Source organism: Lycium barbarum, chromosome 7 (genome assembly GCF_019175385.1).
Source record: "Lycium barbarum isolate Lr01 chromosome 7, ASM1917538v2, whole genome shotgun sequence".
Taxonomy (NCBI): Eukaryota; Viridiplantae; Streptophyta; class Magnoliopsida; order Solanales; family Solanaceae; genus Lycium; species Lycium barbarum.
Genome location: NC_083343.1, coordinates 1755770 through 1778925, shown reverse-complemented (window position 1 = coordinate 1778925; position 23156 = coordinate 1755770). Strand labels below are relative to the sequence as shown.

Sequence of the window (23156 nt, the reverse complement as noted above, 5' to 3'; positions counted from 1 at the left end):
TATTACTTCTTGGGAGATATTATCAAATAAGTTTATCGACGGGTTCTTCTCACCCAAGAATAAAAAGGAGCTGCGAGGAAGAATTGCTAACTTCACTCAGAGAGATTCCGAATCTCTACCATACGCTTGGGAAAGGTATAAGGGCTATCTGCGAGATTGCCCCCATCACATGCAGCCAAAGGAGATCATTGGCAACTATTTCGTAGAGGGTCTTAACCATGAATCGAGGGCCCTGTTGAATGCTTCAGCTCAAGGGCAGATCTTGAACAAAACATATGAAGAGATGGAAGATCTCCCTGAGATGATGTCTGAGGGTTATCATGAGTATCATGAGAATAGCAGGGGGTTACCACAAAAAGCTACCGGGGTTCTTAAAGTTGATGATGTTGCAGCTATCCGGGCTGATATTGGTACTCTCACTAATGTGATATTGAGGGTGTTTTCTCAAGCTTAGCAGATTCAACCAGTTTAACATATTCAGCAAGCAGCATGTGTAAGTTGCGGTGAACCTCATGATTATAACAATTGTCCATTGATTCCGGAGTCCGTCTATTTTGTGGGGCAGCAGAATCGCGGTATTGGTAATCGGGGAAACTATTATGAAAATAATTACAACACTCCATTTGGGAAGCAGGATTTCCACAAGCCGAACAATTATCAGCAACCTCAAGCTCAACCAGCTAACAATTTAGAGGAGATGATGAAGAAGCTCATAGCTCAAAATCAGGTGATGCAGCAGCAAAATCATAAAATTCAGAGTAAGATGCAGAAATCTATTTACGAGCTTGAGCGTCAGATGGGGCAGATGGCTCTTATGCAGAATGTCAGACCTCCGGGTGCTCTTCCGAGTGATACTGAAAAGAATCCAAAAGAATGTAAGGCAGTCACCTTGAGGAATGGTAGAGAGCTAACAGAAGTGCCACCGAAAAAGAAGAACATAGCAGAGGAAGAACTTATCCCTGCTAAGCGAGCTGAACAAAAGCAAACACCTGCAGAGCAACATGTAGAGGAAGTGGTGCGACTACCCCCTCCCTTTCCACAACGACTTCAGAAACAGAAAGCAGATTCGGCTTGCAAGAAATTTCTTGAACTCTTAAAACAGGTACACATCAACATACCTTTGGTGGAGCTTCTGCAAGAAGTCCCAAAATATACGAAATATATTAAAGATGTGGTTGCGAACAAACGGCGTTGGACATAGTTTGAGACTGTTGCACTTACTGAGGAGTGCAGTTCTAGAGTGAGAAGTAAAATTCCTCCAAAGTTGAAAGATCCGGGCAGCTTCACAATTTCGATTACGATTGGCAACATTGAAGTTGGGCTAGCATTGTGTGATTTGGGTGCTAGTATTAATCTGATGCCCACCTCTGTGTTCCGAACATTGGGTTTGAGAGAGCCTAGGCCAACCACTATTACATTGCAGTTGGCTGATCGATCTCTTGCTTATCCTGATGGTATTATTGAGGACCTTCTTGTGAAGGTAGACCCATTTATTCTGTCGGTTGATTTTGCGATACTTGATTATGAGGAAGATAAGAGTGTTCCTCTCATCATGGGGAGAGGATTCTTGGCTACTGTTGATGCTGTGATCCGAGTGAAAGACGGGAAGATGTCCATGACAGTTAATGGGCAAGAGGCGACCTTTGATGTGTTTAAAGCTACTAGACTTCCAGCCATTATGAGGAGTTGAAGATGATTTCTGTGGTGGAACCCGAGCTCACAAATGCCGAGTTAGATCACTTTCTACCCTCGCGAGATCCGTTGGAGACAACTTTAGTGTATGGGGAAGATTTGAAAATTGATGCAGAAGTGGAGGAGTGTCTTAGCATTCTTGACACTTCATGTGCTTATCTACGAGCAAGTACACCGTTTGAGGAGCTAGACAGACCAGAGTCATGGAAGAAGCCGAACCCATCTATTGAAGAGGCTCCCGTTATTGAGTTAAAACCATTGCCTCCTCACCTTCGCTATGCTTTCTTGGGTAGTGGAGACACATTGCCCGTAATCTTCTCTGCTTATTTGACTGATGTGCAGGTTGAACATGTATTACGAGTGCTAAGAGATCGCATCCGAGCCCTCGGGTGGTCAATAGCTGATATTCGGGGTATTAGTGGCTCGTTTTGCATGCACAAAATTTTATTGGAGGAAGGCAGCAAACCCAGTATTGAGTGTCAGAGGCGACTGAACCCGATCATGAAGGAGGTGGTGAAGAAAGAGGTAATCAAGTGGCTTGACAGCTGCATTATTTATCCCATATCGGACAGTAATTGGGTGAGTCCTGTACAATGTGTCCCGAAGAAGGGGGCATAACTGTGGTTGAAAATGAGAAGAATAAATTGGTGCCTCAACGAACTGTTACGGGCTGGAGGATATGTATCGACTATCGCAAGTTGAACAACCCACCAGAAAAGATCATTTTCCTTTACCCTTCATGGATCAGATGCTCGACAGATTGGCTGGGCACGATTATTATTGCTTTTTGGATGGTTATTCGGGTTACAACCAAATCATGATTGCGCCTGAGGATCAAGAGAAGACCACATTCACATGTCCATATGGCACATTTGCATTCCGAAGGATGCCTTTCGGTTTGTGCAATGCTCCAGGTACCTTCCAGCGATGCATGATGGTTATCTTCACCGATATGGTGGAAAATTATGTGGAGGTATTTATGGATGATTTCTATGTTTTTGGAGATTCTTTTGATGACTGTTTAAATCATCTTGATGCCGTGTTAGCTCGTTGTGAAGAAACAAACTTGGTACTTAACTGGGAAAAATATCATTTCATGGTTCGAGAGGGAATTGTTCTTGGGCACAAGATATCGGGCAAAGGAATAGAGGTTGACAAGGCAAAGATTGAAGCAATTGAAAGACTGCCACCACCTGTTTCAGTTCCGGGGTGCGTAGTTTTCTTGGGCATGCTGGATTTTACCGACGGTTCATCAAAGACTTCTCTAAAGTTGCTAATCCAATGTGCAAGATTTTAGAGAAAGATGTGAAGTTTGTGTTTAATGAAGCCTGTCTAACGACTTTTGATGAGCTGAAACTAAGGTTGGTGTCTGCTCCTGTTATCATCTCACCCGATTGGTCTCTACCGTTTATTTTAATGTGTGATACAAGTGATTTTGCTGTGGGTGCTGTCCTTGGTCAGAAAAGGGACAATATCTTTCATCCTATTTATTATGCCAGCAAGACACTTGATGCAGCCCAGATGAACTATACTGTCACAAAGAAGGAGTTATTGGCGGTTGTCTACGCCTTTGACAAATTCCGATCATATCTGGTGGGCACGAAGGCGATTGTCTACACTGATCACACGGCAGTTCGTTACTTGTTTGCAAAGAAGGATGCAAAGTCGAGGCTTATTCGTTGGGTGTTGCTGCTATAAGAGTTTGACATCGAGATTTTTGATCGAAAGGGCACAGAAAATCAGGTAGCAGATCACTTATCGAGATTAGAAGATCGAGAACATGTGGATGAAGCAGTGGTGATTAATGAGACTTTTCCTGACGAACAACTTTTTGCTCTTAAATCAGCTGAGGTGCCATGGTATGCAGACATGGTGAACTTTATAGTGAGTGGGATTTACCCCCTTGGTGCTAATCATGAGAAGAAGAAGCAGATTCTGCATGACAGTCGTTTCTATGTGTGGGATGAGCCCTATCTCTACCAGGTTGGCACAGATCAGCTGATCAGAAAGTGTGTTCCAGAGGAAGAGGTCTCAGCGATTCTCGAGAAGTGTCACTCATTACCCTATGGAGGACATCATGCTGGTGACAGAATAACTGCAAAGGTACTTCAGTCCGGATTCTACTGGCCAACTTTGTTCAAAGATGCTTATGAATTTGTGCGAGCATGTGATAGCTACCAGAGAACCGGAAATATCTCCAAGCGTCATGAAATGCCTTTGAAGGGCATCTTAGAAATCGAGTTGTTTGATGTGTGGGGTATTGACTTCATGGGTCCCTTTATACCATCCAAGGGAAATAACTACATATTGGTTGTTGTAGATTATGTCTCGAAGTGGGTGGAAGCCATTGCACTTCCCACCAATGATGCTAGTGTGGTGGCGCGATTTCTGAAAAAGAACATTTTTACAAGGTTTGGGACCCCTAGGGCCATCATCAGTGATCAAGGTACGCATTTTTGCAATCGACTCTTTGATAAATTGCTACTCAAGTATGGGGTGAAACACAAGATAGCGATTGCTTATCACCCTCAGACGAGTGGTCAAGTGGAGGTATTGAACAGAGAAATCAAGTGGAATTTGGAGAAGACTGTGAGCGTAAGTAGAAAAGATTGGTCATTAAAGCTTGATGGTGCTCTGTGGGCATACAGAACATCTTACAAAACTCTGATTGGTACATCTCCCTATAAGCTCGTTTTTGGGAAGGCATGTCATCTACCAGTTGAGCTGGAGCATAGAGCATATTGGGCGATCAAGAAGCTGAATCTAGACATGGTTAAAGCTGGGGAAAAGAGATTGTTGCAGCTGCACGAATTGGAAGAATTTCGCTATCATGCTTGTGAAAACGCGAAAATGTACAAGGAGCGAACTAAGAGAATTCATGACAGGCACATCCAATCTCGTGACTTTGAGCCTAGGCAGTTAGTGTTGCTGTATAACTCTAGGCTGAAGATTTTCGGCGAAAAGCTGAAGAGTAAGTGGTCCGGGCCATTCGAGATAGTTCGTGTGACTGCACATGGTGCAGTCGAGCTCAAAAGACCCAACTCGGATGAGACATTCTTGGTGAACGGGCAAAGAGTGAAGCATTACTACGGGGAGGCCACTGACCGCGCAAGGACCACCATTGATCTAGAAGAAGATTGAAGAAAGCCTACGCCGTGCCGCGACGTTAAATCAGGTGCTTCTCGGGAGGCAACTCGTGCCAAAAAAAAGTATCGTGCCACGACCTTGACTAAGGCGCTTGTTGGGAGGCAACCCAACCTTCTGTATGATATAGGTCACGTTTGTTCATGTTGCAGGAATTGGGCGAAGAGAAGAAAACAAACAAAGTGCCCAGTGATTTGCCCTTTACTCCCGCGATGCGGACAGATCGCGCATAAAAATCAGAAGTGTTCAGTGATTTGCGCGATCTACCCGTGATGCGAACCAATCGCGCAGAGTTCTGCAGCCTCACGCTTTCCTTCCGCGATGCAGACGGATCGTGTGGGTCGACCCGGTTTGTATTTCTTTTTCTCTTATTTGAGTTATCACACGCCCCCTCTCCTCATTCTCATCAGCAAACATTCCCCCAACTCACCCTTCTCCCTCTCATACGAATGAAAAAATATACCCACCCCCATTCCCTCTCTCACAAAAACAACTTCAAGTTGCTTTAATCCATCCCCCATTAACATCACAAGGTAAGTGTTCATCTTCCATTTTTCTTTTCCTTGTTATTGATGTTGGTAGTTGGAAAGTAGGGATATGGGTTTGGGCGAATTTTGGGCGGGGATTGGTATTGCTTGTGTGATGTGTGTGATTGTGGCTAGAACGTGACTCCCATTGCCAAAGGGAGGGTTCTTCAACCCACCATTGTTATCAAAAGTTAAGGGACAATTTTACGCCCACAAGGTGTTCGATAAAATTCCTAAACCAAGTTTTTGTGAAACTGTGAAGTCTTGAGTAGCAATGGAACATTAACCGAACATAGGAACCCTTGTGCATCTCCTTTCACCATAAAACTCGAATTGTGAGGGAGGATTGGAGAATTGTGATTTTTCCATCCCAAGCCCTACAACATGAAAATAGCTTGTTTTGTTTGTGTTGTCATGAAGGAGTAGTTCACTTTTTTTTTTTGTAACATAGTTTAAAGTAAGTGTGGGGTCGTGCCATGACCCCTTGGTTACTGACCTATACCTCTCGTTTGGTAATGCGTTGTTTTGCAGGCACAATGGTTCACGCCAAGTCCAAGGGCAAAGCTGTCGCCTCCTCCTCCTCCCAAGGCACAAAAAGAGGAAGAGCACAAAACCCGTCCAAAACGACGAAAGGGCAAACATCCGGAAAGGGAAAGCATCCCGTGGTTGTCATCCCGCCGGCATCTAAAAATACAACCCACCTTCGTCTCTCGGGGGAAGGAGCAGAGTGATATGCGGGGTTCGACACCTCGAAGGGGTACAATCATGAGCGAGCAATCAACCGAGCCCCTTTGAAGAAGAATTTTCGGGATGTCCACGACCGTATAGTTGCCATGGGATGGACGTCTGTGTTCGAACAACCGAAGCCTGTGAACATTGATTTGGTCATGGAACTTTATGCTAGCATGCCAATCCGTATGACTCGAGATTCTGTGTTCATTCGAAAAAATTGGGTGCCATTGTCGGCATTAACCTTGTGCGGGGCAATTGGAGTCCCGGATGTGCCTATTGAGCCACTACTAGAATTCATCAAAAGGCCCGATTACAGGGCTATCCGGGAAACTCTTTGTGGAGCCAACTCTAAAGCTCAATGGGCACGATACGTAGGGCCTCTTCAGAAGCATCGGAGCATGAGCATGAGTAACTTTTGTAGAGAGGCTCAAGTGTGGTTGAGCCTTCTAAATGCTCGAATCATGCCCATTGATCACTTCTCGGAGGTAAAAAGGGAGAGAGTGTGCATTGTGTATTTCCTGATGACAGGGCAGCCGGTGAACATCGAATATTGGATGCTGCAGGAAATTCGCAGAGTGCGGGCTGGCAAGTCGAAAAGGCTAAGTTATGGAAACACTCTCACTTCCTACTTAATGAGGCTCGACGAGGAGTTGGCATACTCTACTGATAGAGTACTTGAGGCGCCCATTGAATCGCTCGACATCTCCAATGTCATGGCCCCAGCAAGTGTATCCGGACATCATTTGACTCCGGCAGAGGAGAGATCCGCCCAGTCCACCGTACTAGCTCAGCTTTACTCGGGAATGATGGTTGCGAGCGAGCACTTTAATATTGATCTCACAAGGGTCTTTATTCAAAACCCCCATACTCCACATTCTCGGGCGCTGGTGGGCGAGCTATCTCAGTTACTTGTAGATGAGGACGAGAACTCGGCTGATCGAGTAATGGCTGCATTCGAAGCGAGGAGGAGGTAGAGTCGCTGATGCAAGGCGACGACAATGAAGAGGAAGAGGACGCCGAGCTAGATGAAGGCGAGGCTGATGATGAGGATTTCCTCGATGAGGACGACTAGGACCTAGTGGGCCCCAGGGAGTATTTCTTACCTTGCTTGCGCTTTATTTGGTTTCAAATATATATGCATTGAGGGCATTGCATAATTTTAAGTGTGGGTGGGAAAATACGTCCCTGGTTTGTAATAACACGTTTTGAGGTTGCGGATGATGATTAGTATGCCTTAGGATTTTTTAAATTTTATTTTTGCATCTTAGTGTAAAAAAAAAAAAGAAAAAAAAAGATTTTATTTTCTTTATTTTTCTTTGATAACTTCTTAAGTCCCTCATTAGTAGGCATTCATCATCCACCCCTTTTGGTTTTCTTAAGGCCTCGGTTCTTTCCCGAGGGGGGGCCTTTGAACCGGGCGTAGGTAGATTTTTCTTTTATAGTCATAGAAAGGGATGTTCCTGATGACGGGTGGATGACAACCTGCTTGAGGGAAAATTAGTCCTTAGGCTAGGTGTATTCAAATGCTAGGTGCACGGGATAGGTGAGGTATTGGCATATGAGTGATCTTGAAATCTGTTGTGAAAACATGTCGTGAAAAGAAAAAAAAAATTGTCACTTTTCTTGAAAGCACTTTGAGATGTTTTTTGTTTGATTCATATGACCCACTTGGCATTGTTGATTATCATTATTGTTTGATTCTAGGGACAACCGGATCCCTCTTGCGTTGATTGTGTGCCATGTGTGAGTAAGGCTTCGTATTTGAATCCATGTTTGGTATTGACATCTAGAACTTGCCCTTTGTGTTCACAAAATGAAATGAAGTTTGGTTGAGCCTAGAAAGTGATAGAGGCGTTTCTTTGTTCAATTACTAAAAAGCCTAAAGAGTTATCCTACCAACTTGCAAATAGCACCCTAGTTAACCCTTTTGAGCCTTTAGCTTTTTCTTTGATAGCAGTTAATTAGCCTTTACCCCTTCATTCTATAACACTTGATGTTTGATCCAAAACACTCCATGAGCACTTTAATCAATTACAAGTATAATGAGAGTTGGGATGTGAAATAAATAGGGGAAATGGTTGTTAATTGAAATCTAGGAAGACAATGGGAGCACCGAATGAATAGAACTAATTCACTTGTTAGTTGGGAATTGAAAGAAAAAAAAAAGAAATCTGAAAAAGATGTAGCGAAACAGTCTCCCTTCTAATTTGTTGACTTTTTTTTTAAAAAAAAAGGTGGTGCTTAAACAAAGAAAATGGGTGAATTGGGAGAAATTTAAAGGTTGGTTGGTATTGAATAAGGGCTACTGAAGAAATCGTGCAAGAATGATAAAAGTATAAGTATTAAAGTGCTTAGGGAGGTTAGTCACTATTATCCAAATAATTCCTACCCGTCCCGTAGCCTACATTACAACCCTCAAAGTCCTACTTGATTCTAGGTTCGTCTTACTTGGGTTAGTGGAGTGGTTACACTACGGGCAAGCCTATGGTATGTCGTATTTTACATGTGATGTTCTTTGTGAGAGTGAGCATACTTATTGATTTCAGGTCCATTGATTTAAACTTATGTGATTCTTGATGAGATATGGACTGCTTTGTTGTGGTGAGGGCACATAATTAGCAATAGAGTGGTGAAGTGTTGATTTCTTGATCATAAGGCTGCTTATATGCATTGAAGTGGTGTCGTTGAGTCAACTGTTTTGAAATTTGTAGTGTTTTCTTTGGGAAGAATTACTTGGTGCTGAAAATGAAGCTTTTAAAACTTTAGCATGGCTTTCGCAATTTGGGTCATTGTTTTGATTTTGAAAATCTTTCTTCAGAGATAGCAATGCTAGCCGAATCCCGTTGCAGACCTGTTAGAATGAGTTGAGCTAGAAGTGTATTCTGGTGTTGGTTTGTGTTTGCTCGAGGGCGAGCAAAGTATAAGTCGGGGGTGGTGATATTTGGCACAAATATCATTGTTTTGTGTCGTATTACATCCTACTCTTATGACTTTTATCGCTTAATTCATGACGTAACCGTCGTATTTGAACTTATGTCGTTATATTTCTTATGTATAGGTACGATGACGACAAACGATGGAGACTGTGCTTAAAATGATTGGAATTTGTAGCATATGGCGATTAGATAAGGTGATGAGTTGAAGACCACAAAGGATGAACTAGAAGGAGATTGAATCGACTGAAGAAACCTCGTTTTTCATCCGCATCGCGGGAAGCCTCAGAACATCAGGCCATCTAGTCGCATCGCGTGAAGAAAGTGGACCAACTAACTCAGTCATCAGCATCTCGCGATCCCTCCACATCGCGGAAGGAAAGCGAGAAGCCTCAGTACTCTGCGCGATCCTTCCGCGATGTAGAATGAAAGCGGGGATCTGCAGATGTTTTCCCGATTAGACTAGGATTTGGATTCCTTATTTATTATTTTTACCCTAGCCTATATATAGACGTTTTAATAGTTGAGAACAATGTGCTGGGATTATTCAAAGATTTGTAAGCCACCGCTCTCTTTTTCTCTCTCTAGGTTTATTTTCTTTTTCATCTTTTTTCAACCCTAGTTTATTCATGGCTTCTTTTGTCTATGATCGAATCATGAGTAGCTAAACCTCTTAATTCTAGGGTTGTGGCGAAAGACTTGAAAGTTGATTTGATGACAATTTCTATCTATTAATTTGCCATATTTTGGGTTGCTTATTTATTCTTGATCTTAATTGTTTGATTATCTGGCCAATAGTTAGACACTATCTGTGGTGCGTGAATTGAACTTGAGAAAGGGAATTCACGTACGTAATAAGAATAAATAGAGTTTGTTCAATTTTAATCGTTTCGCTAATAAGGATAGAGATATACCCTTTAGCCGTACTTAGTTGAATACGGAAAAATAAATGTGTTCTTGTTACCTCTGATGACCATAGAGATATAGGCGTTATAGTAACATCTACAGACTTGTGAGTAGTTCGAGAGAATATCATAAAGCATAATTAACCCGTTAATTAGTAACCCAGGAAATAAGATAGGCGGAATTGTCTAAAGATCAACTGGATTGTCGAAAGCCATAACCCTAGATCTTTCTCTCATCGGATAATTCTTACAATCTTTGTCAACATAGTCCTAGTCATAAAAACACCCATCATAAATCGTTTAGTTTTCAGTTTTAGTTTAGTACAACAAACACCTTGATTTTCACTTTCTTGAATAGTTTCATTCGAATTTGAATTAGTTCAACAATAGAATCTAAGTCTCTGTGAGATCGATATCTGGACTTAACAGTTTATATTACTTGTAGGACCGTGTATACTTGCGTGTGCGTTTGGGAGCAACAACTATAGCAAAAATACTTTTTAAATAATAAAATCAAATTTAACGCTCGGGGCGTACACTTCTACGTCTTTGGACTTACGCTTTTGCGCCCAAGGCTTACTGTTGCACCTTATTTTTACCAAGGCTAAACAAAGTACAACTTATGGAGCTCTGAAATAATCAATTATGTACAGAGTCGCCACCTAGCATTTAAGGTATACTAGAGTACCTATAAATTATTAATATATGCAGCTTAACATGGTCTACGAAAATAAGTGAGATTCTAGGTAAGGGTTCAAATTATTCCGAAGGGAAGGTGTTAGACATCCTTCAGAATCCACAAATGTGGTTCCCGGCTGGACCAATTTAACTATTCGAGGGATGTGTAAAAAGGCTTGATTATTACTTACAAAAATTAGTAAAATTTAGACTAAAGAATAACTAATATAACTATTCACATAAATAATCGTGCAATATGTATTTTTTACATATGTGATATAATAATTACTTTTTTTAAAAAAGGTTATGTGCAACTTAGAAACTTGGGTATGTGACAAAGGTATAAAAAGAAAATGGACATGAAATTATTTTGCACTCGAAGTGAGTTAACTAATTTAACTAGTTAAGTATATACGCCTAATCAATTAATTATGAGAGTACATTCTAAAGCCTAAATATTGAGGCAAATCACCCTATTTATTCACTTAAGTATGCTAAGCTATTGAATTAAAACTCTAGCGAAACATGATAACTATAAGAATATTAGCTACAAAAATAATAACTGCCTAAAATTAATTTGTCTAAAACACATAAAATTTAAATCACCTAAGCAGATCATAAACAAATACAACCAACCTACACCCTAAAAAGTAAAGTTTCACTATATTTTATGCTTGCATAATTTAAGAATGTAAAAGAAAATATAAACAAAGAATTTAAGAAGCTATTTGAACTTCTTTTGAGTGCCATCTTCAAAAAGTAACTCCGGATACCTGCGTGAAACTTAATAAAAATGTTAGTAAGAAAATAAATAACTATCGGATGAATTAAAGAAATAATGAATAAACTTAAAATAAAAACCCGTCTTTGTACATGGAAGGCCTTGGAAATCGACGAAAATTTCTTCATCGGCCAATGTGCGCTACGAACATTGGAAAGGCGACAAATCATCATATATCTTGATTTGCAATTGAATTGCTCAAACAATCTAAAATCAGAATAGTTGTGCTCAAAATTTTGTGCCAATACTTGATTGAATTTCTAGCTTAATCCTCAAAAAGCCTTGTGATATTGCAGATTCCAAAGAACCCTACCAAAAAAAAAACCTTTTTTTTTAATTAAACTTCAAACGATCAAAATTCTGAAATTGGCAGAGAAAAGAAAAAAAAAACGAAGCAGATTTATATGAAAGCTGATGCATTTATCATTTGATCCGCCAAAATATTGAAAATCCAAAAACCAAATAAGGCTCAAACATAAGAGATGAAGAAAAATAGAATAAACAGTGATCAAACTAGATCTCAAAAAGTAACAGAATTATTTATTAATCAACCCAGAAATAGCAATGTCATCACTGCCTTTTTGAAAAAAATGGAATCTTTATAGCAATATCATCACTGCTCCTTAGAAAGACAGCATCTTTTTTGCATAGCCATTTAGTGGCCACTTGAAATGGAACAGGGGGATTATTACAACTGTTATTGTTGCTATCAACATTACATCAATGGCAACAACTTTTATTTATTTATTATTTTTTTTGGGGGGGGATATTTCAGAAGTACTACCAAAAGGAGGCTGGTCGGTGGGAGATGAAAAAAATGGAAGATGTGGGGTGTGTGAATTGGTGGAGATGGGCGGCTGTTGGGTTGGAGAAATAAGGAGGTGGATATGGGTGGCTGTTTGAGAGAGAGGGAGATGAAGTGGGGAGAGAAGTGGCGGGGAAGAGGGCTGTTTTTGGTGCGTCGCCGAAGGAGGTGTGGAGGTGATTTTGGTGCATCGCCGGAGCTCGGAGCTCCGGCGGCGGCGGCAGCTGGAAAGAGAGAGGGGGGGAGAAAGAAGGAGTTATGGGGCAGCGGGGTCGTGGAGTGGTGGTGTGCGGGCTGGTGTGCACGCTGAAGGTGGTGTTCGCTGGAGCTCCGAGCTTCGGCGTGAAGGGCTGGCGACGGCGGCGGCTGTTTGTGAAGTAGAGGAGAGGGAAAAAAATGTTTAGGGTTTCTTAGAAGAGAGAGAGAACGGGCAAAATCTGAAAAATCTCCCCCTGTGTGTGTCCGTATGTATGTGTTTTTATGTGTTGGATATATTCATTATCTATGCAAAGTGATGGACCTCCTTTTTATGTGTATTGTCATGTGTATATATTCATTTTCTATGCAAAGTGAAGGACCTCCTTTTTACCCTATGTGTGTATATTCTTCTTTTGTTTTCTTCCCAATAATTATGGGGACCACCCCAAAATATTACCACCTTTTCCTTATAACGTGAATAAATCCTACTTTTTGTCCAAAAAAGAATAATCAAGTCATACCCTTTGTCCCCAACCCATCACCTCAATCAACTTTTTTTTTTAAAAGGTGACGAGACCTTGACTTGATCGAATTTTACTCTGCGTTTAAAAATTGATTGCTCCGATTTTCTCTGAACTGTCGGGCTGCACTAAAAAATATAATTAATTAATACATGTATAAATAATAGCGTAAGTATAAAATATAAATATTAATGTGCAAGATATAAAAATGTATTGCTATAAAATTAAGAAACGATTATTAATTGCACGAAAATGGTAGTATTGCGCTATACATGTGAAAAATAATGATTCTTAAAAAATGACAATAAATTGATAAAATTTCCAAAATAAGGACAATCATCAATAAATTATATGAAAAAATGTAAAAATGTGTAAAAAATGTATTTCGTGCTCTTTAACGAATCAGGGCCCCCCAAAACGTTAATTTTAAGCACGTCGAGCCAAAATTAGGTGTCAACACTTACGCCCCAAAGCCAAAATTAGGTGTCAACACTTACGCCCCAAATTTTTAAGGCGTACGCCTATGAATTCACGACTTTCACTTGAGCGCTTGACGTTTTTTGTATTCCCCGCCCTGGGACTCACCTTGAAAGCGCCTTTGAAAACTCTGGACTAAATTTAGGTGAATATAGAACATAATTTTTAATTCGGAAAAGGCTCAATTAATATGACATCGAACTATCGGAAATGGCTCATTCATGCCACTCGTCAGTAGTTTAGCTCATTTATGCCATCGAAATTAATAGTTTGTCTCATTTATGTCATCGCTTGTCACCAAAATGACTCATCCATGCCATTTTTCATTGACGCCGGTTTTATAATATCAGGTATGAAACGTGGCCTCCAATTAGAGGCAGTGGTGGAGCCACATTGTCAAAGACGGATTCGGTCGAACCCGCAAGCTTTTGTTCAAACCTTATATTGCTTTAAGAAATTTGTGTAATATGTATAAATTAGTAATTTAGAACCCAATAACTTAAAGATTTGAATTCGGAACCCACAAACCTCAAATTCCAGCTCCGCCTATGATTAGAGGTATACATCTTTTAATTAAGTCATCCCAATTTTAAATCTCAAATTAATAAAAAATACGACCCACACACCCGACCCACCCACAACCATAATCTAGTTGGAGGTCACGTATCATATCTGATATTGTAAAATCAGTGTTAGAAAAATGACATGGATGAGTCATTTTGATAACGGGTGATGGCATAAATGAGCCAAACTATTGATGAGTGGCATAAATGAGTCATTTCCGACAATTCGATGGCATAAATGAGCCAAACTATTGATGAGTGTCGTAAATGAGCTATTTTTGATATTTTGATGGCATATTTGAGCCTTTTCCATTTTTAATTTCATAATTAAGCATGTACTAGGTAGAAAAAGGATGTCACGACAATTTTTTTAATTGTTTATAATAAGTTTTATAAGAAAAAAAATAATTTGAAACAAGTTTAATAATCATTTCTACATAAAGAAAGACACAAACTTTTGAATCAATTTTAAATTTAATTAAATAAATAATTTTTTTTAGTGTCACTATCACCTTTTCTATATCATCACTCCGCATCTTGTTGTACTAGCAAGCCTTGTACCTTTCCCCGTCTCACGAGCTTTATTCTCAATGGCAACAACATCAGTGGATCGATCGAATATTGGCAATGCCTCTATGCTCACTTTCTTGGACCTAAGCAACTATGTCATGGAGGGTGTCATACCAGAAGAGATGGGAATTAACACAACTTGAATATCTCAGCTTTTATAACAACATTATGGTGGTGTTATTTCCTAATAAAGAAACAAAATAGGAATAAAAATGAGGCATATGAAAAAGTTATAGGATATGTCACATCACATCCAAAAGAGTTTGTCTCTAAGTGGTTTGTATTATCAACAAAGGCTTGAAAGTGTTTTAATATTTTATAATAACCTATAATAGATGAAACAATAAAAGACAAATATAAGAACAAATTTGGAAGAGGAAGCCTTTAGTTGACAACCCTAGTTGTAATTTAACCAAGAATTGTAATGATTACTAAGGACTACGTAAAAGTTAGATTGACCCTTCTTATATATAGTAAAAAAATTAAACTGATTGACCGTGTAATACTCGTTGCACTATTTTTTTTGACCGTGTAATACTGATATTTTTCCTTTCTCTAATAACTGTCGATTTCTTCGATCTATTCTTCTCTTTTAGGATAAATTTTGTATCATCTCCTTTCTAATAATTGTAGTATATAATTTGAAAACCAGCAAGACATACATAAGAAAATCAAGGATTTTAATTGAAAATAAACAACAAATTCAGTCAACGAATTGAAAAATCAAGAACGAATATGCAACCTCAAATCCGTCAAAATGCAACACAGAACTACTAAAAACAAAAACTAACAAAAAAAAAATCATAAATCAATTTTAAACATTTCCAGCACTGAAGTCTGAAGAAAAAGATGCACAATCCTTGTGAGTTCATCTAGCATGCGCAACGAGTCAATCATCAAGCATAGCATAGAGTTATTAAGATTTGTTCTTCAAGAAGTGATTTTCTGGCCAACTAAGGTCATTAATAAGGTAAGTTGGAAATCCACTCCATAAGAGGAAGATTGATAATAGATGCCTAAAAATGTCCTCTTTGGTGCCTCTAGAAGTTCTTTAACCGCTATCCATGAAGATCGACAGATGGGTTTAAAAAAGAAAAAAATGACTTCTGAAATCCGTGATGTTAAATAAACCTTAGACCTTTACAACAATATTAACAACAATAAAACATAAGCACGTAGTTCCACAAATAGGTCTGGAGAGGATGAGTATGTACGCAGATCTTATCCCTACCTTTCTCGGATAGAGAGATTGTTTCCGATAAACTCTCGGCTTAAGAAAATTGTTTAAAAGGGAAATTTAAAACCTTAGACTTCTGACTTTTAATCATTCCATTAAGAATAAAAAGGAAAATTTTAAAGTTAAGTTGTTTCTAACGGTAGGAAGGTGGCATTTTTAGAAAAAACTAAAAAGAAAAGCTTGCCACCACATAAATTGGAACGGAAGAAGTGTATTCCATATATGGAACTTTCTTTTCTTAAAAAAGTTAATTTCAACGGTGTTTCCTCAATATTATATGCATAGCCTCCAGATGTTGGAAACCTTCGAGGGTCGTTTGGTAGGCTGTGCTAATCAAAATAGTCCTTGTATTAAAATTTAGTCCACCCAATACAATGTTTGGTTACTCAATTCAATTTAATCATACCTAAAACATGAATTACTTATACACCATAGGGGGCCTTATCTAATACCTAGGAAACCAAGAGATTACTTATACCAAGTTTAACTGTACCTGGATAAGACCCCTAAAATGACTAAACTACCCCTCAAACCCTTTTCCCAATGACATGAAATAGAAAATCCCACAAATATTCAAGGGTATAATTGTAAAGAAGATTTTATTTTTAAACCAAACACAAGCTTAGAATATACATTGTATATCTAATTTTTAATACAACGAACCAAACACATGATAAAAAATAATCCTAGCATTATAGTCCTTGCATTACTAATATCTGCATTATTAATCCATGCATTACTTGTCTTCGTACGAAACGACAGCTCAGTACGTTGGAGTTATTATTAACCTTTCCTATCTCCCACGGCCCCACCGGGCCCTCCTCAGGCATATGTCTTATGTAGACCTTCAAATCGATGTACCTATATATCCATATGTGTGAAAATATAGTTATTACTAATAAATTTTTTAAAAAGGGACGTGAAAAACCTCAAATTGCTTTTCGACTCTCGAAAGATTTACTATTTCCTTCGTCCTATTTTAACTGTCTTAGTTTGACTAGGCATGGAGGTTAAGAAATAATGAAGAGATACTTTTGAATTTTGTAATTCTAAATTAAAAATGTGTATAATGTACTAGAATATCCTTTGATAAACTTGTCATACATGATGTTTAAATAGTCAACTTACTAAATATAGAAAAAGACACTATTTCTGGGATAGACAAAAAAAGAAAGTAAAACACTTAAATTGAGACGGAGGGAGTATTATGTTTTTAAATCTACATAGATCTAATGAAAAATATAACATAATGAAACGAAAATATTAATATAAATGATAAAGGGAGAGCTAGGTGGCATGAATATATTGGGATGGCACATATGAATATCCTGGAAAAAATAGGAATTACCTACAAAATTTATCGCTAATATCGCTTACTAACTCATAGCTAACAAAATCTTATAATAATATATCGCTAATCCGTCGTAAATAAGACTAATGACAAACTTCTATTATTTAGGAACAAAAGTTATTTGTCCCTAATTCTTACTTTTCCTGTGATATATATTGGATATTCTCAAAGTCACAATAGCTAAATACAGCTAATAGTGTAGATATACTGTCTCAAAATCAAGTGCTATTAGATTCTAGATGTGTTATGTTTCCACCTTGGCAAAGATCTCAAAATGTATTAAATTGAATAGCAGTAACACATCATTCTTTCCTTTAATTCCTCTTTTGGCAGCAGTTCCCCTTTTCTCTTCTGCCAAGTATTATTGCATGTCTTTAATTTATAGTCAAAAGTTGGGATGGAGGATAAGTACTCCTCAATTCTCAATTAGACATTTGGAATTTAAACTCCAAAAATAAGTTATCTTTGAGAGAAAACACTTACTTTCAAAATAGATTTTCCAGCAGGAATTAATCAGCCCCCAAAACAAGTGCCAGACACCAAATGGGACGAACCAAAAAAAGTAATGCATGTCTTTTTCTTAAAACTTTACCCTTTTCAGTGCTAAAAAAATAGAGACGGATCCAGAATTTGAAACTTATAGGTTCTAAAAAATCTCAAACTAATAATAATAACAACCGATTTTTTTGAGAAATTATATTACAATATAAGAAGAAAACAAAAAGAAGAAAAATGAGGCAAAAGAATGAAGGAGAAATTGTATTACAGAGAACTCTTTTTAGTTTAACTTACTATGGGGTTTTTAGAAGGAAAAAGTATAAACAAGTATATTATATAAAATGTAAACAAAGGGAATCGATCCCTAGTCAATGGGGTAACCAAGATTTCGCTGCTTACTTTCTCACTGGGGAACCAACATCAAGTTTTGGTAGTGGTTCCCAGCTCAAATTTTTTATATTTTCACCGGCTTTTACAGTGTGAATATAAGATCCGAACAAAGGTTATGGGTTTCCCGAAACCCCCACATATTACTGTGAACCCTTTTCAGTAGTAAAGAATATATAAAAGATATCAATAGAACCGTTCGCGTATCTAAAACGAATTATATATACCTAACACATTTCCATTATAGCGAAGAAAATATACGAAACACCTTCAAAGTTGGAATGTAATGCCAAGTTGAAACACTTGCATTTGTATATATTACTACTCGTATATTATATATAATGACTCTAAGACTTTAAGTGCATTTGCCTTCTTTTTTATGACTGAGGATCTTGACTTAATAAGAAAGAATACATTTTCTTTGTACCAATTTATATGACAATCTTTAATTTTTAATTAGTCAGCTTCAAAATGAATAACATCTTTTTATATTTAGTAATAATTTAACTATAAATATTGAGTTACTAATAAGGGAGTTGGAGTTTGGCAGATTAATTCTTGAACTTCGTATAGTTATAAATCACATTATTAATATTATATATAAGGGGGAATGAAGATCTTTTGTAGTCCTCACAGATAAATGGGGGTGTTCACGGTTTGATTAAAAATCGATACAAATCGAAAATAAAAAACAAACCGATTGAATAAACCGATATTTACTTGGGTTAGGTTTAGTTTGGTTTTGAATTTTTAAAAACACGATAATATTTGGTTTGGTTTTGGTTTTACTAAAAGCAAACCGGAAAAAAAAACCGAACCAAACCTACAAATTTTATACATAATTTTTATAATTATATATATACAATATATTAATTTTTATGAATGCTTCTAATAATTTTTAAGCAAAAGTTTATTTTATCTCTAATAGGCTAATGAACTTTATGCCTTAAGCCGATTTTAAAAAGAAATTCATCAATTCAAACTCATGTATTCAAAGAAACAATTATATGAGATTTACCTAGATTTATTTTTTGTATTTCTTATAAACTTTATTCACTCAATTTAAATAATAAATCCTAAGACATTTTCTCCATAATGCAAGAAACTATAGCTACCACAATAAAAGGGTAAATAATGAATTATAAGTTGGAAAAGGATAGAAAATTATCTCCTAATTGTAGGAAAATAAACATGAAAGAGAGAAATACCGTTAATTTTCTTAAAAATCGAAAAACCAACCCAGACCTAACCAAACCGACTACAACCAAACCGATGAATATTTATTATATTTGGTTTGGTTTGGTTTTAATAATTTCAAAACCTACTAGATTAGTTTGGTTTTGGTTTTAACTCAAAACCGACCCATGAACACCCCTACTCACAAGGACTATATAGAAATTTTGACTCTTTGATGCAGTGAAGTTGCTACATGTGGCTGTTTTCCCTACATATTTCCATTCTTACTCTTGTGTTAATTTATTAAGACCACTACCACTTGGGCCCTTTTTATTAGTGTATGGAGTAACTTTTGTAGATCTACTTTTGCTCCTTATTATGTTAATTCCTCTATCTTAAATTATTTACCGTGATTATTAAAAGAAATTGTCGATAACTTATTTTCATTTTAGAAGTTAAAGCATTCTAACTTTATAAACTTTTGACTTTTAGGTTCTTATATTTCACATATATGTCTATTCATGTTCTTTATTGATATAACAAGAGTAAATGATTTTGTACTGGAAAGGGAAACGTGTCCATTGATAAGCCATTATTGGTCGTACAAAACCCAAAAATAAAGGTAATGCAAGCATGTTACTCTGCCATTTGGCAACAATCCTTTCACGAAGAAAGTAAGGTTGATAATTTTGTTATTTTCTAAAGTAGGGGTGCACATGCAAGATACCTCAGAAGAATCTCCCATTGGAATAAGAGAATAACTAAGCTGAAGAGCTTTGTAAGATATATGAGTTTAAATGCATGATAAGTGCAATTTTGAACTCGATGATGTCGTAGCTCGAGTGACAAATCCCTAAGGTTGTTGAGCCAAAGTCGACAATATATGTCATGAGTTTGAGCTGTTACATTAGATTACCTTAATGAGAAGCTTTTATAGCTACAAAAGATAATGCTATGACATGTTTAAGATCACAAATTTTAAAACCTTTATGACCACACATATATCATGACATACTTAAGATCGCAATTTATTTATTTATTTTTAAAAAAATTAATAAACTGTATGCCAAATCAAATTATGCTAAACAAGTAAGAATTACTATGGCTCATTGGACGGTTATTGTTGAGTTTATCTACATTCATTCATGGATCATTTACCAAAATGCCAAGCAACTTTCTCAACAACCCCTTCATGGATTTAGGTATGAATATTAGTGCACTTTTTATTGATTTATCACCTTTTGGGCGTTTAGAAATATTGACAAACTTTTGTTTAACATTCGTTTGTAATGTGATTATTGTGAGGAAATTTTCTTTGATGCTTTTGACAGTATTTTATTATGTCATTGTGATCACTTCCTTTTATTTTGGTTAAAGATATGGTTTGGTCCAATAGAGAAGGATTCAAAGACAGTGAAAGAGAAATCAAACGGATTGAGCGAGGGAGCAAGACATTCCCACTATGGCAATTAATGAATAACACAAGAAACCATCTTGCCGTTGAAGGAAAGAGCAAGCTATTGACACTATGAATATTGCAACAAGCCAGAACTAGGGAGGGCGTAAGCCAAGGGATTGCATTTTTTTTTAAATCATAAATAAATATATTTTCTGATCGACGAGGCATGCAACATTACCGGGTTAATGTCCCTCAATTTTATATATAGAAATTGATAGCAATATTTCTGAATAATATTTAAATAGAAAGGAAGGACGAGAGAAGACTTATGCTACATAATTTTTTTTCTCAATGAAATAAGAGTTAGTTTTGATCCCTTTCCAGATTCTAAGGTCAAATATTTTTTATATTTTGTTCTATAATTTATTTTTATCCCTTTTACATCAATTAAATTTACAAAACAAACTATGTTACCGCGCAAAGCGCGGGTCAATTAACTAGTTAATTAATAAACTGTATGCCAAATCAAATTATGCTAAACAAGTAAGAATTACTATGGCTCATTGACTTCACTCTCATAACTAAGGGTATGGAATCCTTTTTGTTTACAATAATCTTAAAAGTAAGATAAAACGAATTTAATGTATTAATTAGTTTTTTGCGAGAAAAAACTAGTTCGATAGTTGATGACCATGATTATTAAAGGTTGTGGTAGGGTGGTAAATACTTTTTATTCTTTAATCAGAGGTCCGGGTTCTTTGATAGAGAGGGCTTTACTCTCTAAAGTGAGACTTCCGGACACAAATCGAATTAGTTGAGTTCCAAAACGAATATCGAGTACACCGGGTGAGAAGCTAAAAAAAAATTGATATGCATAAGGAAAAAGTTTTTTGTGTTATATCTGTATATCTCCAAACATCAAAATTACCTACAACTACGGTGCAATAATAATTTGCTCCACGCATTTATTGGCCCACTAAATTTATCTATTCTTGTTTTTTTTCTTTCAATATATAACCTTATCTACTCTTATTTCACTGCCTATAAATACCTCTATTGTGTTAGTGTTTATTCACAACTCATAATTGAAATATTTCTTATTATCAATATTTCTCATCTCTTTCACTCATCCAAAGAGACAATGGCTCGCTCCTTTTGCTTCATGGCATTTCTGGTCTTGGCAATGATGCTCTTTGTTGCCTATGGTTTATCTCGATCTATTCCTCTAAATTAAATCCTCATACAAATAATAAAAAGTACAGTAATCCGTAATATTACTCTATTTCAATGGTTTCTTGTATTGGCTTTGAGGAATCAATCATGACGAAACTTGTATGTTTTCCTCGAAAAAGTATCCAATAGTAATTTTTCATTAAGGACATTAAATTTATTCACAGTTCAAAAGTTCTCTAGCTATGATTGGTGGTTTTGAAATATCCTAAAAAAAACTTATTTATTGCATTCCTCTAAGTGGCATACAAGCCTAGAGAAAAAAGTTGGATTTAGCTACGAAGCTCGCTAGTCTGTCACTAAATAGCTCTTAGTTTATCTGTTGCTAAATAGGATTAACAATGCATTTGTTGTTTAACTACAAAATTTGTCTATCGCTAATTTCTATTTTTAGTAGTGAATATTTCTTTCGATTTTTTCTTCTTCTAACATGTGTAAGTACTTGCGAATGATTTGTAGAGGTGCAAGCTAAGAACATTTGCAAAGCAAAAAGCAACACTTTCACAGGATTATGCATTACCGACTCCCCATGCAAAAAAGCTTGCATCAAGGAGAAGTTTACTGATGGACATTGTAGCAAACTCCAAAGAAGGTGCCTATGCACTAAGCCATGCGTATTTGAGAATATTTCAAATGAAGCTGAAACAACTTATATCGAGTAAGCAAAAACTCTAACCGAAACTTTTCTTGAAAAAGAGATCATTATGGAGTAATTAAGAGAGATTAAGGATTTAGTGTCACACATAATAATAAAGTGTTGCCTTTCTTAAAGGGTAACTTATAATGTTTGTGTTCTTGGCCACTAGTAGCCGTTAGCACACTAAATAAGTTGTGACATGTTGACCATCTTTTAATCTTGTACCAAGTTCATATATGCTTTAATGGAAAATTATCGTGTATGGTCCTTTCATCGTATTTCAATCACACACGTTTAAGCACTTTCTATCACAACCTGTCTTCTAAACGAGTTGTGCTCGGCACTTTTGATCTTATTTATAGGTAAGTTCACTAATTTCTCAATTAAAGAATAAATATAACATGTATAATTTGATGTTGAACCAAACTCAATCTCTTTCTCCAAAATAATAGTAATAGTTCATAAAACATGGTCGTTATTATCATGCATATGTAACCACAGGTCCTTTTACATTATTTTTTAAAAGATTTTGCATTGAACTTTTTAATAGTGCTATATAATAACTTTTAGTTATTACAAATTTCAAGAATTAATATATTAAAATATTTGGCAATAAAAGGAAAAGAATTAGTAGATTTTATTCGATTTGCTTAATTAAATGGGGGTGCAACAAAGGAAAGGAAAAAGGATGTAAATGTGTTACCAAGTGATGCGG

The 23156-nt window shown here is 36.9% G+C and overlaps 1 protein-coding gene across 1 annotated transcript; it reads left to right on the top strand.

Moving 5' to 3' along the window:
* The first annotated feature begins 21654 nt into the window (after positions 1-21654).
* Positions 21655-22719, top strand: LOC132602043 (defensin NsD7-like). Its single transcript, XM_060315067.1, has 2 exons — positions 21655-21779; positions 22264-22719. The coding sequence occupies exons 1-2, from the start codon at positions 21716-21718 to the stop codon at positions 22464-22466; spliced, it is 267 nt and encodes an 88-aa protein (XP_060171050.1). The 5' UTR covers positions 21655-21715; the 3' UTR covers positions 22467-22719.
* Positions 22720-23156: the final 437 nt, after the last annotated feature.

Bases quoted from the DNA above. Each gene is read 5' to 3' on its own strand.
- LOC132602043 (XM_060315067.1), top strand. From the start codon at position 21,716: ATGGCTCGCTCCTTTTGCTTCATGGCATTTCTGGTCTTGGCAATGATG. The intron at 21,780-22,263 runs GTTTATCTCGAT...AATGATTTGTAG, and splicing joins GATGCTCTTTGTTGCCTATG to AGGTGCAAGCTAAGAACATT.